Source organism: Haliotis asinina, chromosome 7 (genome assembly GCF_037392515.1).
Source record: "Haliotis asinina isolate JCU_RB_2024 chromosome 7, JCU_Hal_asi_v2, whole genome shotgun sequence".
NCBI lineage: Eukaryota > Metazoa > Mollusca > Gastropoda > Lepetellida > Haliotidae > Haliotis > Haliotis asinina.
The window spans coordinates 37106621-37124330 of NC_090286.1; the positions used below are offsets into that span (position 1 = coordinate 37106621).

At 41.5% G+C, this 17710-nt stretch overlaps 3 protein-coding genes across 3 annotated transcripts in view; 2 read left to right on the forward strand and 1 right to left on the reverse strand.

Moving 5' to 3' along the window:
* The window catches only part of LOC137291969 (cubilin-like), a 30176-nt gene extending 28584 nt beyond the window's left edge, over positions 1 to 1592 (forward strand). Inside the window, exon 27 of the mRNA XM_067823521.1 lies at positions 374 to 1592. Coding sequence (XP_067679622.1) covers positions 374 to 662 — 289 coding nt within the window. The 3' untranslated portion in view covers positions 663 to 1592. The remainder of the gene's footprint in view (positions 1 to 373) is intronic.
* A 2345-nt stretch (positions 1593 to 3937) lies between these two features.
* Positions 3938 to 10026, forward strand: LOC137291970 (elastase-like). The gene is made up of 3 exons (XM_067823522.1): positions 3938 to 4004; positions 6920 to 6964; positions 8090 to 10026. The coding sequence occupies exons 1-3, from the start codon at positions 3938 to 3940 to the stop codon at positions 10024 to 10026; spliced, it is 2049 nt and encodes a 682-aa protein (XP_067679623.1).
* Positions 10027 to 10791: 765 nt separating this feature from the next.
* Positions 10792 to 17440, reverse strand: LOC137291353 (ryncolin-4-like). The gene is made up of 4 exons (XM_067822664.1): positions 16718 to 17440; positions 13141 to 13444; positions 12055 to 12151; positions 10792 to 11821 (listed from the first exon to the last, which is right to left on the reverse strand). The coding sequence occupies exons 2-4, from the start codon at positions 13408 to 13410 to the stop codon at positions 11151 to 11153; spliced, it is 1038 nt and encodes a 345-aa protein (XP_067678765.1). The 5' UTR covers positions 13411 to 13444; positions 16718 to 17440; the 3' UTR covers positions 10792 to 11150.
* Positions 17441 to 17710: the final 270 nt, after the last annotated feature.

The window sequence follows — 17710 nt, forward strand, 5'->3', positions numbered from 1 at the left end:
GCCTTTGGAGAAAGATGAATATACTTAGCCATGCCTGTGGAGAAGGATGAATATTCTCAGCCAGGGTCTGTCTAAAGGGATAAATATTCTCAGCAAGAGCCTGTCCATATTCTGTGTCAGGGTTTGTCTAGAGGGACGAATATTCCCAGCCAAGGCCTGTCCAGAAGGATGAATATTCTCAGCCACAGCCTGACCAGGGGAATGAATATTCTCAGCCAAGGGGCAGACCATAGGCATGAATATTCCCAGTCAGGACCAGTGGAAAAGGAAGAATGTTCCCAGTCAGGGCCTGTCCAGTAGGATGAATGTTCCCAGTCAAGGCCTGTCTAGAGGGATGAATATTCTCAGCCACAGCCTGACCAGGGAAATGAATATTCTCAGCCAAGGGGCAGACCAGAGGCATGAATATTCCCAGTCAGGACCAGTGGAAAAGGAAGAATGTTCCCAGTCAGGGCCTGTCCAGTAGGATGAATGTTCCCAGTCAAGGCCTGTCTAGAGGGATGAATATTCTCAGCCACAGCCTGACCAGGGAAATGAATATTCTCAGCCAAGGGGCAGACCAGAGGCATGAATATTCCCAGTCAGGACCAGTGGAAAAGGAAGAATGTTCCCAGTCAGGGCCTGTCCAGAAGGATGAATGTTCCCAGTCAAGGCCTGTCTAGGGGGAAGAATATTCTCAGCCAGACCTGTGGAGAGGGAAGAATAATCCATGAGGGCCTTTTGAGAAGGATGAATACTCTCAGATGTAGTATGTTGAGAAGAATGATTATATTCAACCTGTCCAGAGGGATGAATATTCTCAAATTAATGTGCATGAATATTGGCCTTCAGTAACCCATGCTTGTCGTAAGAGTTGACTAATAGGATTGGGTGGTCAGACTCACTGACTTGTTTCACACAGGTCATTGGTTCCCAATTGCACAGATCAATGCTCATGCTGTTATCACTGGATTGTCTGGTCCAGACTTAATTATTTACAGACCGCTGCCACATAGCTGGAATATTACTTCACTCACTCAGAGACAAGTAATAATTTCCATTTTACTGTGACAAGAATTTGATAGTAACCTCATTTTATATTAGTATTGTCAAGTGCCAACACACTGGCTCTATGTATCAACTTATGTTGAAAGATAAATATCCACTGCTTTGAGTTTTTTTAATCTATGAATTACCTATTGTGTTCAAACAATAGTCAGCAAATGTAACATGTGTGATAACATGATTTAACACAATTCCACAAGTAGAAATTGATTTTACCTGAAAATTTTGATTTTCATGAGATTTCTTAAGGATTGAAAAGGCATCACCACAAGGGAACAGAAATCACCATCCAGTTGAAACTGTTCCGCAAACAATAATAATCCAGAATACTTTCATAAATTGTATTCCTTTTGAAGGAGTTTCAAGGTCAAATCACTATGTCATGTATTGACTCTGTGACACGCAACAGCAACAACGCCATTGAAAAATTGCATGCTGGAGATTTTCAGTCCTCTGTTGTCAGGCATCTGAATGTTAGTCTGAGCAAGATATCATGACTTGCAGCTCATTGCAACCAAACAGTTTTAATAAATGACCATCCCTGTACATGCACGTCTCGAGTCATCATTGTAGCCCAAGATTGGTACAACCAGGTATTACACTTGCGTGAACGTACTGCCTTGGGTTAGAGCACAGCAGCCAGGGTGTCTGGACTTCAGAGGATATCTGGTCAAACTATGGAACTGGTTTAAAGAGATTGGTCAGAGAGCCGGGAAACCCGAAATTGTGCTATCTTGTCACCATCGTGCTCAGCATCTCCGTTATCTAAAAGTATCCACTTAGTTGTATAGACATTACCTTCTGCTGCAAAATTTCATGCACTAAAATCTGTCTGTGGACGAGTTTGAAAATACATTTTTGCAACAGATTTCTTGTCTATGCGTTTCTTTTTTGAATAGTATATGTTTTGAATAATTATACTCATGTATTACTATGTGAGCAGAAGATGAACAAGGTTCCTCTTTATTATATAAATATTTGTATTATGCGTCAAGTGAAATCAAGTGTTATCAACATTGAAATATCAGCAGCTTTTCCCATCACTATTGTATACATGATTTTAGTCTGTCATAAATGTTTGTTATGATCTTTTTTTATCAAAGGTGCAACTCTCACCATTCTGAAGTCTTCTGCCCCACCTGAAAGACACCGAGCAGCTATTCCTGTTGTCAAAACCTCACTGAACATAACCTTTAATGTAAACATCTCAGCATTAATCCTTTGGTGGAATTCGAGGATAAGTCAAACAATGCCACATGTATAGAGCACAGGTTTGCATCACACTTTGGACAATTGTTTTTAAAAATAAAAATCTAGACTTTTTGCAATCCTATTGTTATCCTCTAATGTAATGTGAGGGGATGTAGTCGTCGCCTCGTCCGTCTGTGCGTCCATCCGTAATAATTTTGTTTCCGGGGCATAACTCAAAATTCCTTTCAATACTTTTAGACCGGAATTGGTAGATACAACAAGCAGAACCTATGGTTGTGCCTTTTAGAGATATTGGGCATTTTCATTTTTCTTGCTTTCTTTGAAACGGTTTGGACTTAGTCTAATGGGAGGGGTGGGCTTCGTTTACGGAGCATAACTCAAAAACCGTTCAGTATGTTTCCACAAAACTTGACAGATCAGTCACAACCTAAACTAGTGCTTTTTGGATATTTACAGGCTTTACAGACTTGGTTTCCACGGAAACGATTTGGACATAGCCTCAAAAGTGAGGGGTGTGTTCGTTTCCGGAGCTTAACTCGGAAACTTCTATATATCATTCAGCAAAACTTGGTAGATATGTGAGGCAGACCCCAAAGTGATGCCTTTTGCTATTTACAGATTGTTGTGCTTTGTCATTTTCTGGGTTTCCATGGAAAAGATTCATACTTGATAAAAATCGTCCTCTCTGGAACCAGAAATAAATGGGTTTTTTTCACCACATCTTCAGAGACCCAGATAAAGATGACTGGGAGCTTCCTATGGAAGTATGTATGCCTTAAGATCTATACATCTGACCTTCATCTCCACATGACATTTGACCTGTATTAATATGAGGTGATAGGTTGAAACTGTCTCGCCTGTTGATTGTTAACAACGTCCATTATTATCCTCATATTTATTTGGTGGTCCCTTTCTTCGCTCCTTAGTCTTTCTTCAGATTCCATCTTTGCCTTTTCCCTGTCTATTCTCTGCTATGCCAGCTCCAGTATGTTCCTCTCAAGATCAAAGACCTTATCCTCTGCGGTTTCATTTGATTCACGACGCATGTCTGTTACTGATTTCAAAGCAGCTCGAAAACTATTCAATATCTTTCAGCAAAACGTGGCAGACATGTAATGCAGACCCCAAAGTGGTGCCCTTTGCTATTTACAGATTTTTGTGTTTTATTATTTTCTGAGTTTCCATATAAACGATTCATACTTAGTCTCAAAAGGGACTGGTGGATTTCATTTCCAGAACACAACTTGAAAGCTACTTGAATATTTTAGAAACTTCTATCACTACACTCATTACATAAAAGAACATAGGGGTATAATTATCTGAAAAATTCGGTTCCTCACCAAAATTGTTTAAATTTGAAATATGTGAAACAGTATACGATTTTTATTTAAAAAAAACTGTTGTCCAAACAGTGATCTGAACCCCCTTAACGGGAGAGCTCTCCCCAAAGCGCCAAGCAGTACTTAAGCCTAGGATTAGTCTCTAAAACCCCATGACGTGTCCATTCCAATTTTGTAATAATTAAAGCTGTGTTATGTTCCCTACTAAGAGAGAGACATTGCTGTGAAGGGAAAATATACTACCAAATCTGTGTCTCAAAGAGAAGTCATAATTAATAATACAACCATGGAATGCACATCTTTATCTTCAGAGAAAGTATGGCTGACGAGCAATTAATGCCATGACAGTTCGCCAAAGAATAAAGAAGTTCTTCCAGCTTCTGTACGCCCCTAGCACATACGACATAGGTAATTAGCTATAGGATTTCATGTGTATCTTCAAACACTGAGTATGGATTTATGTCGCTTTTAGCAATATCACAGCGGGGGACACCATGAATGGGCTTCACACTTTGTAACCATGTAGGGAATCGAACCCGGATCGTCGGTGTAATGAACGTTTGAAACACTATGCTACCCCACCGCGCCTTAAAGACTGAGGACACTTGTCAGATGTGGAAAGAAATTTTACTGTTGTTACTAAAGTTTCCTTAACACTTTTAGAAAGCTTTCAGAAACGTTTATGTGGAGGGCATTAAATTTGACTCAGTCCTGAAACATGCTGCAATATTGCATTTACCTGTTCCTTTGAATTTTAAGTGGACTCTTTTCAAATGCGTTTTTGTCTTTGCGTAAACAGAACGTTCAAACTTTCTTGACTGTACAAAGAGGAGCTTCTCGTAATTGCTGAAGTAATCTGTTAGATCGGGAACATTTTGATGTAACAGTACGGAACAACTGTAGCATGGACGCAATTGTACTGTGGGATATGCGATGCGAATATAATATTACAGAATGGGCTAAAACTGCGAGCTGCCTTTATCTGAAAAAATATGTTGGTGTAGTGTAAAAGATTTTGTGCAGAATTAACCAGAAATGAAGTAGAAATGAAAAGATTTGGAAAGACTTCAGATTACATTTCCACGGTACATCATAAGAACTATAACGTCTTTCAAGGTATGGTTACTTTCAAAACAAAGTCTGTGTTATACCTCAAATGTGGATCAGTAATAAGATAAACATGTTCTCCCTTCGCTACACAGAGACTGCGAATCTATCTTTGAACCCGCGGCTCTTGTTAACAGTTCTGTGACAGCTGGTGCTGAAACAATGGACGACGGACTACTGCCCTGCGTCCTCTTGCACTAAGAGATCTAACAAAACGACGTTATGGAAGTTAGGATCACCTTAGCACTACTACAGCGTCGTGCATCGATCTCAGGGTGCCGTTTTACAAACCGATCGTAGATGACAGATCTATTTTAAACTGGACTTACGACCTTTGTAGCGCTACGATTGCTCTGAGGAACCGGGTCGCTTCTATTATATGATTTGCATGGACTACACCGTGCACATTTAGAGTTAATCAAGTTGTCCAGGTACACTCCAATGTCAGATAAAGATGCTCTGATCAATATAAATGGATTTTCACAAGGATACCTTCCGTTTTAAACAAAACCCCACAACGAATTATGAATTTAAGCGACATCTTTAAATCTTTGTTAAGGTTGACTGGATTGGTATTTAAATGAGGATTTGAAAACACGATATATCTTCAGAAACACTTTTTCAATGGATAAGCACTCTTTATTGCAATAAATGCGACGTTTCGGTGTAGGTCCTAACATCGTTATCAAACAAATGTGTTCCTCTTTATCATACCAACTTCTAAATACCACTTAAGGAAGGCATACTTTTCTTCAATGAAAAGAACAGAATTCTTTCTTATAGACACGACATTATTTTTAAGACCACCAGAAAGTCCAGGGAAGACCCTTCTGTGTGTTCAAAGACAATGTACTGTTTCCAAGCGGAACCAGGGACAGGTTACGTGCCCCAGGAATCGCTTCCCTAACATGTAAGCACAGTGGTCTTATCGATTTGTCAGTTAATCCAATGTTTAAGGGCATCATATGTCGCCAATTAAGGTCATTATGGCGATTTGTGTTGATGGTATTATGAGATGACCAACTTCTCCAACAATTTCATGTAGCTATTATATACATAGTAGAATGTGTTCAATGTACAATATCGACTTTTGCACCAGCTGTGTCAAAGGTTAAACCTTGTGCACTGTGGCTTTGAAACTCTTTTAAAGCGTCCAGCCTTGCTAAATGAATGTACTGGAGGTAAGTATATTTATGTATTATATTTGAATGGAACTGAACAGTTTACCATTTAAACTTTGAAATGAACTAGTACTTACTGCGGAAATCATATTAATTAATATAATGAGAAGGATTATTTGTGTATATAGTGTAAAGTTTGTCGCTGTGTGAGTTGTCTCCGCAACAACCTGAGTGCGTCACTGATTCTTGCCACAAACCTTTCATAGAGTATAGGAATATTTCAAATTCTTGTTGGGGTAGCCTCGTGGTTAAATTGTTCGCTTGTCACGCCAAAGACCTGGGTTCGGTTCTCCATAGGGGTACAACATGTGAAGCCGTACTGTCCGCCATGGTGATATTGCTCCTTGAATATTGCCTAACGCGACGTAAAATTAAACTCACTACCTCTGAGACTGACTGTGTTCCAAGCTTCGTCACTCATACACGCACGCACGCGCGTTTTCTGTTACCTCTATAACACTGTTTCTCACTAAAGCCTAAGTGATGTTTATGCCGCATTTCGCTCTTCAGCAGCCGCATCACATCAGTCGTGAATCCACGTGTAACGGACTCCATGCGCTCAGTTGCTGTCATTACTCCATAATGAGTACATGTACTTGTTCCAGGGTCATTCAGTCTCACAGGTTTTAAACTCAGCGGTGCCTAGCACATACAACACAAAACGAGCTAAAGAAAATGCACAATTAGAAGTCTGTGTGCTGCGATATCCACCAATCTTAGTGACTGATTAAGTTTAGTTTTACTCCACTTTTAGCAATATTCCAGCAATTTCACGGCTGGGGACACAAGAAATGGACTTCACACTTTGTGCCCACGTGAGGAATCAAACCCGGACGAGTTAATGCTTAAGCATTAGACCACCCCACCGTCCCTACCAGAGAAACTATTAACACGATTATACAAAGATCGAATCTTGTTAATTTGTTTGGAGCAGTATGTCGTGTATGTGCTCAGAAACACTGAGGCATTTACACACTCCAGACTTACAACTCGAGTGATTTCACAATACGCTGATACAAACTGTGTTATTTTCAGGATATTTCGGGACAATGTGTGCCATCAGTTTGACCTTGTTTGCAGGTAAGTATAAAATATCTAAAAATGTTTTGAGTTGTAAAAACGTATCTGCAAATTCACTTGACACAAAATATTGTGCTTAGACCAAAATAGGCAGTCCACGGCAGAATTCGTATGACGCCACAAATATAACGACAATTTGTGCAAGGATGTTGATGCCGAATGACCTGAAATGTCTTGTTGAAATGTACGTTTAGTAGCGTACCTGCCTTTAGGCACTTTAGGCACGTGCCTACACTTGCTCTTTTCGGCAATTTTTGTACATGTATGTTGTGGGTTTATTTTTTCAAAGGTAGTCTCCCTTTCAATGAAAGGTGAATACCTCTTTGATACTTTGATGCCAACACGGTGTCTAGTACTGCAGTATACAGACTTGTCATTTCAAATTTTGTTTATAAAGTAATCAGGAACTAGCATTCTCGCATTCAGTATGCATAATTTTACAATACTAGACGCAACAGTTGGCTTCATCCGATATAACTAGTACTATCGACAGATTGTTCTATATGCTTTTGCCTGCAGGAAAATGTAATTCTTTGCTTTGATGAAACGTAGGTCAGCTGTTACATAACTTTTTGTGACCAAATAAAATAATGGCTTTTGTTGAAAGAGCTATTTGTCATTGCTTAAATATGTTTTTGATATATTTGTTAGAATACTACATTTATCAGTTCAGATTTAGTAACTTCCCTATATTATTGAAACATATTTTATGAAAAGTTTAAAATCCGCTTCTTCGGGACAATATGGTTGTGTAGAAATACTCCCAAACCCCACCAGAAGTCCTGTGAGTTACGCGGCACTTGCGTGTTTAATTATGCCTACACTTCATTTCTTTCGTGTGTATACCTCTGACGCTAGAGAGAGTGTTAGTTCTGGAATAAACAATATTAAGTCTATAATATCCCAGTTATATAATACCTTCTTCCCCTCCTGAACACACACGCGCACGCAAAATAAAATGTCGTAAGTAATGTAACATTATGTTGAAACATACGGGGCTTGTGAGTCCCCTTCGAAGAGTTTTTTTAACAAATGACCTTTAAATTCAAAACTTGAAAATCCATCAGAATTGTGTAGACACATCTAGATAGTACAATAAACTCACCTCCTTTTTATCGTTTACAGTTTTGTGTCACGTTGTGGGCGTGGATGGTGCTCAGGTGATTGATGCCAACGACCGCTTCCGGTACGTGCTACATCGGAACTGGCGTCTGGCATACCGTCGTCCAACAATTGCCCGAGTCCTAAACCTTCCTAGGGATGTCAGACTTGAAGGACGCTACACATTCAACACAGTCCACGGTGTCCATAGATGCAAATTACGTGAGTTGTATAAGGGCATGCCTGTCATAGGAACGAGTGTTGAAGCCGACGTTGACGTCATCGGCCGATACGCTGGTGGCGCCGTGACGGGGACGCTGGTGCTGTCTATCAAGAACGACTTCCCTAACCCTAAGCTGTGTCTGCTGACGGAACAGGAGGCACAGGACATCGTCCTTAAAGAGGAAGGACTAGCCCTAGATACACACATTCTACATAAGGTCATTCTCAAAAAGATATTTGTAGACAATGCTAAGAAAGCCCATCTTGTGTTCACTGTTGACATACTGGTTGAAAACGCGTTTAATGAGACCAGACCATACTACCTCATAGATCGCTGTCACGGTTTTGTTGTCAAGAAATCAAAAAGGCTGAACACGAAATTCCGATCCTTGGGTGCAGATTTGTCAAGCACTGGAGAGACAAGCACAGATGAACCGGATGCAGTGGAAACATCTACTGAGAACGCTCCCTCACCTACCGAGACAGTTCCAGTCACACCTGACAGGAAGTGTCCCACCTTTGTGAAGGGGACCGGTGGTAACCCGAAAACAGGCCCTATCGTGTACAGCACCTCCCCCTATTGTCTCGACGTGAGGGTTAAGGGGGATACATGCTTCCTAGAAAATGAATATGTCAAAGTCGTTGATCTGAAACAGACAAAAAACGAAACGAAAAGTGAGGTTGTGAGTTTCAAATGCTCAGAGGGGTACAACGACGCCATCAACGAGGCCACCAACCCCGTTCTCGACGCCCTCTTCTACGGCACAGCTGCCTTCAAAATGTTTGAGGACTGGTATGATACCAAACCGCTGAACATCCAACCGTCATGGATTCTTGTTCATTACGGTAACTGGACTGATAACGCGTTCTGGAACGGAGAGAGAATGTTATTTGGAGATGGAAGCCAAGACATGACTTACCCCGTTGTCGGACCTGATGTCATAGGTCATGAGCTTGGACACGCGATATCAGAGGAGAACTCAGAGTTAGAGTACTCTGGACAGTCAGGGGGGATTGATGAAGCCTTCTCTGACATTGCAGGAGAAGTTGTAGAGGCGTATGTTCGTAATACTGACTGGCTGGTCGGCTTCGATTTATCAAAGTCAGAGACTGAAGCGCTGCGATATTTTGAAGACCCTACCTGGGATGAAAGTTCAATTAAAGACGCCAAAAATTTTGAAATCGACATGGACGTCCACTACAGCAGTGGCGTGTTCAACCATGCCTTCTACCAGATTGCTGTAGTCGGCATGGTCCCTGTGAAATACGCGTTTGAGGCTTTCCTAATCGCCAACAGAATGTACTGGAAGGAGGATACTGGTTTCGCCGATGGCGCATGTTCAACTATCCGTGGCGCTTACGATGCCGGCTTGGATACCGATATCTACAGCTCAGCCTTTACAGCTGTTGGAATTAATGCTTGCCCCGTGACAAAATTTCTCCAGTTGCTGTCACCCTCGAAACAACGCTCCAACATCCGAGCATCCAGTATCCGTCAACCGCTGTTTGGCATCAACACCAAAAACACCACCAAGACGATTGTTGTGGAGGCTGTTAGTGAGACCGAAGCGGATGTGAAGCTGGCGCTATCCAGGACGGAGTCCCGAACTAACCCTGACGCTTCAGGGACTGGGAGGGTTGAGCTGTCAGTTTCGGGGATAGCTTTGTACTACGTCCGCATCTTCACAGACTCTGTCAAAGAGATCGATAATGTTAGGGTCACATTGACATTAGAATAAATTAGAATTAATGGACACAAATTCGAATCGACCGGTCACAGAACTGCAATTTACCAGGTGAATAAATAGGATCTCACCCTTGTTATCGTATTTCTTCATTTAATATCTGGTCACGTATTTAGCAAAATCAAATATTTCAATTCTGAACAACCAAAGGTAATAAGTACATTAATTCTCAACAGAGGCATACAGATCAGAGTGCTGCAGGTCATAAATCTAGAAATGGAAACTAATACGTTTGATATTTCTTTGTTGTTTAACGTCGCCGTCCGCGGTATTCCAGCTATGTGATGATTGTATACTCGTATCTGGACCAGAGAACCCAGTGCTTAACAGCATGGGCATCTATCTACGCAACTGTTATACGATGACAAGTCAGCAAGGCTAACCACCCGATCGTACGACAAGCATGGGCTGCTGAAGACAATCCTATCCCAAATCTTTACGACTGAAAGCTAGAAAACTGAAAGGCACCAGCCTGAACGAATGTGACCTATCAAAGCGTAGGAACAAACGACTATAGAGATATTGCAAAGGATGGTGTGTTACGTCAGTAGTAACATCGATGATGAAATTCATCAATGGGCCAAAAGATTAATTTATACATATGAGACTCGTGAAGATCCGGGTTAGAATTGGTCTTCAGAGACCCATGCTTGTCGAGTCCATAATTCTGTACTCACCACGTTAAAGTTATCAGTATATATGACATAGCACTGAATATACAAATGTGTATAAAAAGAACAAAATCATTTGGACTGCATTTTTATTACAAACAACAAAACAACAGAATATTCAGAACTAGTTTACGATACGTCACAAAGTGACGTAGTTTTCAGATGAGGCTATTCTCGAGAAGTACGACACACGGCACTGAGTGCAATTGGTCCAATTTTATGGCTAGTCTCTCAGCCACATGTACACACACAACAACAAAACCTCCATCACCGCGACTGGTCCAATCTCATGGCTAGTCAGTCAGCCAGATGTACACACACAACCAACCGTACTGTCCTGTCACCGCGACAGGTCCAATCTCACGGCGAGTCTGACATCCAGATGTACACGCAACCAACAAACCCACTGAGACAACCTGTAACACCGCGACTGGTCCAATCTCATGGCTAGTCGGTCAACCAGATGTACGTACTATACACAGAATACGGGAACCCGACCCAGAAAACCTCCCCAGGATCAGTGTGTCTCATCCCATCTGAAGTAGGAATCAGTTTACCGTTAGGGTTGCACAGTGCCGGATCCATTGTATAGGAAAACGCTACGACATCACAACCTTTGAACCACCACCCTGACTTATGCTCCAAAGCACAAGTCCACCACGACAGGTCATCATTGTCGCGGTCTTTAGCTGAGAAAGGCTTCCCGATGACGCTGGTCAGACAGTCGTTCCCAAAGTCCCCGTAAGTGTGGTCGAACGAATCGATTGCGAAGTCCTTGCTCTCGTCCGAAATTTTGAAGTTGGTGTAACTTCGGAAGTAGGTCGTGCCGTTCCTGATTACGTAACTGATGGTAAAGGTCATGTTCCTTGACGAAAGGAGGGTGTGGAGGTTTCGGTTTCCAAGCCAGTGGTCTCCCGTGAGACTCCCGAAACCCTCAGTGTACTCTGCCCACGGTCTGAACATGTCTGTGGAGGGGTCCTCCCGGTATTGCACGTACAGTCTCCCGCCATTGCTCATATCGCACCGGACAAAGAAAGTATGGTTGGCGGTCGACTGCTGGACGGGTAGAACGCCTTTAAAATTGTTGTAGCTGTTTGACTTGAACCCCTCGCTACAACCTATGGTCAACATGCGAGAGAAAGTTAATTAGTGTAATAAACTATTGGGCAAAGAAAGCATACATAAATCGCCGATTACGACGAAAGCTTGTGCAACAGGATATGATAATTCCTTGATGATGTATTTGATACTTGATTAACCAATTCGATTAGGTTTTAAGAGCTGCTTACCCATTTTACTGGAGTAAAATTCAATTAGTCTTGGCTGATATGAGGTAATAACGTTTACTCACTTGACATGCGCCCCTCACAGTTGTCCCCAATATAGCCGTGAACACAGATGCACTTGTCCCCCGCGCCTTTGTAGCCCCCATTCTCACAGTCTCCATGCTAATACAAAGAAAGATTCGATTGTTAGCCGGGAATAAAAAGAACTCAAATGGTAGTCTCTGCAGCAGTAATAGTAGTGGTTGTAGTAATAGTAGTAGTAGTAGTAGCAGCAGCAGCAGCAGCAGCAGCAGCAGCAGCAGCAGCAGTAGTAGTGGTGGTGGTGAACGAGTGTAGTCGTTTAGCAATATTCCCACAATTTCACGGCGAGGGAACCAGGAACGGACTTGACACATTGTACTCATGTGGGGAATAGAACACTGGTCTTCGAACTGGTGACGAACAAACGTTTTAAGCACTAGGCAACCCCACTGTCCCGGTAGTAGTAGTAGTAGTAGTAGTAGTAGTAGTAGTAGTAGTAGTAGTAGTAGTAGTAGTAGTAGTAGTAGTAGTAGTAGTAGTAGTGAGTGAGTGAGTGAGTTTAGTTTTGCGCCGCACTCAGCAATATTCGAGCTATATGGTGGTGGTCTATAAAGAATCGAGCCTGGACCAAACTATCCAATGACCAACAAAATAAGAATCCATTTGCGCAGTTGGGAACCGATGACATGTGTCAACCATGTCAGCGAGCCTGACCACCCGATCCCGTTAATCGCCTCTTACGACAAGCGTAGTCGCTTTTTATGACAAGCAAGGGTTGCTGAAGGCCTATTCTACCCCGGGATCTTCAAGGGTCTAGTAGTAGTAGTAGTAGTAGCAGCAGCAGCAGCAGTAGTAGTAGTAGTAGCAGTAGTAGTAGTAGTAGTTAAAACTGACGTGCCAGCATATGCTATACATTTCTGCATGCACCATAAAAAAACCCGCACCCACACGCGCACGCACAAACACACACGCACACACACACACACACACACACACACACACACACACACACACACACACACACACTATCATTAATAATATACTAAAAGGCAAGGGACCTGGAAAATTTACCATGAAATCAGTTACAACATTTATTTGGTGTGGAAACAAGAAAATAGAACCTGAACAACCTCCACAAAGTAGATTGAGAGTTGCTCCCTCTTGCACTGGTCATTGTCGGGCTGTGGGAAAAGAGTACAGTTCCGTCCATAGCGGTCAAATGCCCGGCACTGAGGGTTCTGTAGGCACAGGACGGCGCACTCTGTAACAGTGTTCGTGTCCACGGTGGCCAGGACGGACGTTAGGGAGCATAACTCGGACTTGACAAAAAACATCCCCGCGGCATGAGGCAGGTACAGGACGTGCATCATGGTTACCAGGAGACAGTGGAGCGGCATCATACTTGACCACAATTAGCTACCGGATACGCATGATCTGTTGATAGAACTCGGCATTGAATCCATCTCATATGATCCGGGGAATAATACTTTAAGTTCCTTATGACAGCTTCGATAATAACGGCATACTCTCACGATGTAGGTTTAGGGGCCCGACAAATACTACAAGTACGCCAAACCTGTCCGTCCATTAATGATGAGATCTAAGAGTGCCCTATAAGACAATTCTACGTGCGATATTTGTTCTACAAGCAGAATTTGTTTTTAAGAATAACGGTTTCAAAAATCGCTATTTTGGCAGTTATGTTTATATAGATCCATGAAACATATTTTGTGGAATCCATGAAAATAAAACTCCAGTTTGATATCATAGAAGTCTTACCTAAAATATCAAACTTGATATATTATCAACATTTGCGCGAAGGTATCGATTACATTCACACACACATGCACACAAACACACCGGCGTGTCTCTGTGTGAGTGTGTCTTCGTGTGTGTGTCTGTGTGTCTTCGTGTGTGTATGTGTGTGTGTCTATCTGTGTGTGTCTGTCTCTGTGTGTGTCTGTGTGTGCTATGGATGTTGATATGAATGGTTTCGGTATTTAGTTTCCGTAGACCTAATTTCAACCATTTACATTAACTGTAGGATTCTTTGAATAAATATACTGCTGCAAAAGGTGAATTGGGAAGAGAGTGGATTTTTTACAACAGGGAAAGATGCTTTCCTGCTCGTCATTTGTACATTCCCATATCCTTCTTGTCTTAATTACGAGGTTTGGCTGAAAAGTTCTAAGCCTCACTGTGAAAAAAAGTTACAAAGTCCACGTTTGTAATTTATTTTTCTACATAGTCCCCTTCCAAATTCACACACTTTTGCCAGCGATGCTGCAAGGCCCGAATCCCGGTCAGGAAGAAATCTTCTTCAGCTACCCTAGAAAAATCAGTCACAGCGGAAATGACGTCATCATTACGTGCAAAATGGCGACCGGCGAGTTCCTTTTTCATTTTGGGGAACAGGTGGAAGTCAGAAGGAGCCAAATCAGGTGAATAAGGAGGATGGTCAATGAGTTCAAAGCCACAATCGCTGATTGTTGACATGGCCACCGCTGATTTGTGAACAGGCGCATTGTCTTGGTGGAAGAGGACACCTTTAGCGATCATCCCTCGTCGTTTGGCTTTGATTGCTTCTCGCAACTGGTTCAGTAGATCAGCATAGTATCTGCCGTTGATAGTTTGACCTTTTTCAAGATAATCGATGAGCAGAATACCCCTGGAATCCCAAAAGACTGATGCCATCACCTTTCCAGCTGAAGGAACAGACTTGGCTTTCTTCGGAGCTGGTGAATCAGGATGCTTCCACTGTTTTGACTGTAGTTTTGTTTCTGGTTGAAAGTGATGTATCCAGGTCTCATCCATGGTTACAAATCGTGCCACAAAATCATCAGGATCTGCTTCAAAACGACGCAAATTGTCAAGGGTCGTCTGGAACCTGACACGTTTCTGTTCTGCTGTCAAGAGCTTTGGCACCCATCTTGCAGAAACTTTAGTCATTCCTAATTCGTTGGTGATAATATGCTCAACCCTCTCATGAGAGATGCCCACTACACTAGCAATATGTCGAGTAGTCAATCGTCGATCATCCATCAACATATCGAACACTCGCGTGATGTTTTCTGGAGTGGTTGCTGTTGAAGGCCTTCCTGAGCGTGGGTCATCATCAAGGCTTTGTTTGCCAAGCTTAAATTCTGCAGCCTACTTCTTTACTGTGGAAAATGAAGGAGCATTATCCCCTAGAGTGGAGACCATGTCAGCATGTATCTGTGTTGGGGACATCCCTTTCTTTTGCAAGTACTTAATGACTGCCCTGTATTCAGTTTTGTCCATTTCTGATGATTTCAGAGGGTAGGTTTACCAAAAGAGCTGTAGTTGAGATAAAACTATTAGTACGTTTGTAGTTCTTGTGTCTATGATTCACTAAATGATTGTCCTCATTGGTGGCAAACACCTGTCTCTACCTGGTGGGGAAAAACCACTCAGGCTGAGAACTTTTCAGCCAACCCTCGTAACCTTAAGTCCACATTTGGTACTATACAACTAATGCTTAACAGTTGCACTCTCACCAACATGAGTCACATAATAAACCGATTAGTAACAACATGATGTCATAAAATGTTCTTAAAATACCTCTATAACCAATCTTTTCACTTCAAGCAAATAAATGTAATAGAAAAGACTCAACTCAGCATGCGACCTTGTCTGACACAAGTTACGTTAAAGTATGTGGTCATAATTCCCAGTTTCACACAGGCTCTGACAACTTCATATATAGTCTCAACTTCATGTATAGTCTCAACTTCATGTATAGTCTGAGGTATAAGAATATTTTACCCATGAATGAACCTTTTGATTGGGACATATATGTTATATATGCCAACATTATTGAACAGCTTCTTACAGCTGACATCACAATTCAATATAGTTTGATATTCTTTATGAATTTCTGAGAGATTTAGAAATAAACGTTAATAACTTGATCAATAAATATGTCTATCTCAAGCTTGTGCCGATGATTGTATTTTTCATACTGTCAGTTCCGAAATTGATGCGAACATTTTACCATCAAAGGAGGTTTTTATACGTTGGAATAATAAGTACATAAGACATATTGGTGAAACTATTAGCTGTAAATATGCCTACACTACCCTGTACATCACATGTAATAAGAGGTTTTTGATTCGTATACCTTACCCTTACTGTATCTGTAACTGTCTGAATTTCTAGAGTCACAGGGTGACTGACTGTCAATGGTGATCCAGCTGTTTCTTACGCCAAATGGAATCATTTCCAATGGATATTCAAGACTGGTTATTCCCTGTCATTGACGCTTCTTTGTTTATAACTGTAGTAAATGAGTGAGTTAGGTTCTATGCCGTTTTTAGAAATATTCCAGCAATATCACGACGGAGAACACCAGAAATAGGTTTCACACACTGTTCTCGTGTGGGGAATCGAACCCCAGTCTTCGGCGTGACGAAGAACTCTTTGACCACTAGGCTACTCCCAATCGCCCCATTTACAACTGGAACTAACGCCACGAATCAAATTGGATCGGAAGAAAGAAGGTTTTCTACATGCCAATTTTCATTGTTAGTAGTGATTAAGGTGCAGTTACAATATTTTGATAACTTTCAACTCTTGATGTCAAGCTTGAATTATACTGGCCATGCACTGGGGTAATATTTCGTTGTTTCAAATTACGAACAAAACATTATTACATGTCCCAAGAAATTGAAAGCTCAAAAGACTCACCTTATATCACCTGTACATGCGAAACAGTATGCTTGACAAATTCCATCAAACACGTGTGATAAGTGAGTACCGAACACAACATCGGCGCCCTCTGCCATCGAAACTTGTCGTCACAGTAAACAACGTATCGATATCGATTTTGAGGATCAGAATTACACTGAACTAAGCGGCTGAAGATCAATGGGGCCTCCAGCGCCGTGCTGGTAGGGGGTTGCGTCTAATCACAAGGGTATGTCTTCAGGAATATGATCATAAAACTTTACTCATGCCAACTATACATTAAACGCTTAATTAGAGGTTAGATATCATTTTAACATAAATACATGATTCCCAAATTGAATAACATTCATTATCAAGCTGCAACCTATTCCTCAGTTTGTCAGATCGTTGCGTGGTATTATGTTTTGAAAACTTTAGCCGATAGGCTTGAATCAAATCGATTTTGATCGATTACTTAAATGGGATGATCGTTGTTTCTGAACATGTAAAGTTTTCAAGTTCTGCCACACACACATAAAGCAGTGGGAAAGATTATTACAAATGATTTAAATGAACAAAGATTAAATCTTTGAGTGCTCCAGCAAACAAGGGGATTATACGTGTGCTTAAACCTGGTAATAGTCTCTTCACAAACAGCCCCATGTAATAGGATAGGATTGTCTCAAACCCATATTTACACGGTCACCAAGGACGTTGTCATGGTAACGATGCTGGCTGGTATTAGATAAGGGAAAAGGTACTATGTTACATTTAAATTCTCTCAGTTCAGCTCTTTGGTTTGAGGCCGTATATTGAATACGGAATTGTGCCCTTAATGCTAGACACTTCCCTTGCTTTATCATCAGATACGCTTTATTGAGTGTCACTTAAGAAGTCGCATACACCATACACGATCAAACTACCGTTATTATCCATTAGAAATTAGAAAGCATAATACTTTGTAAATGGATTGTATTCACACCTTTACGATGTTTGTATGTCGAGATAAAATGG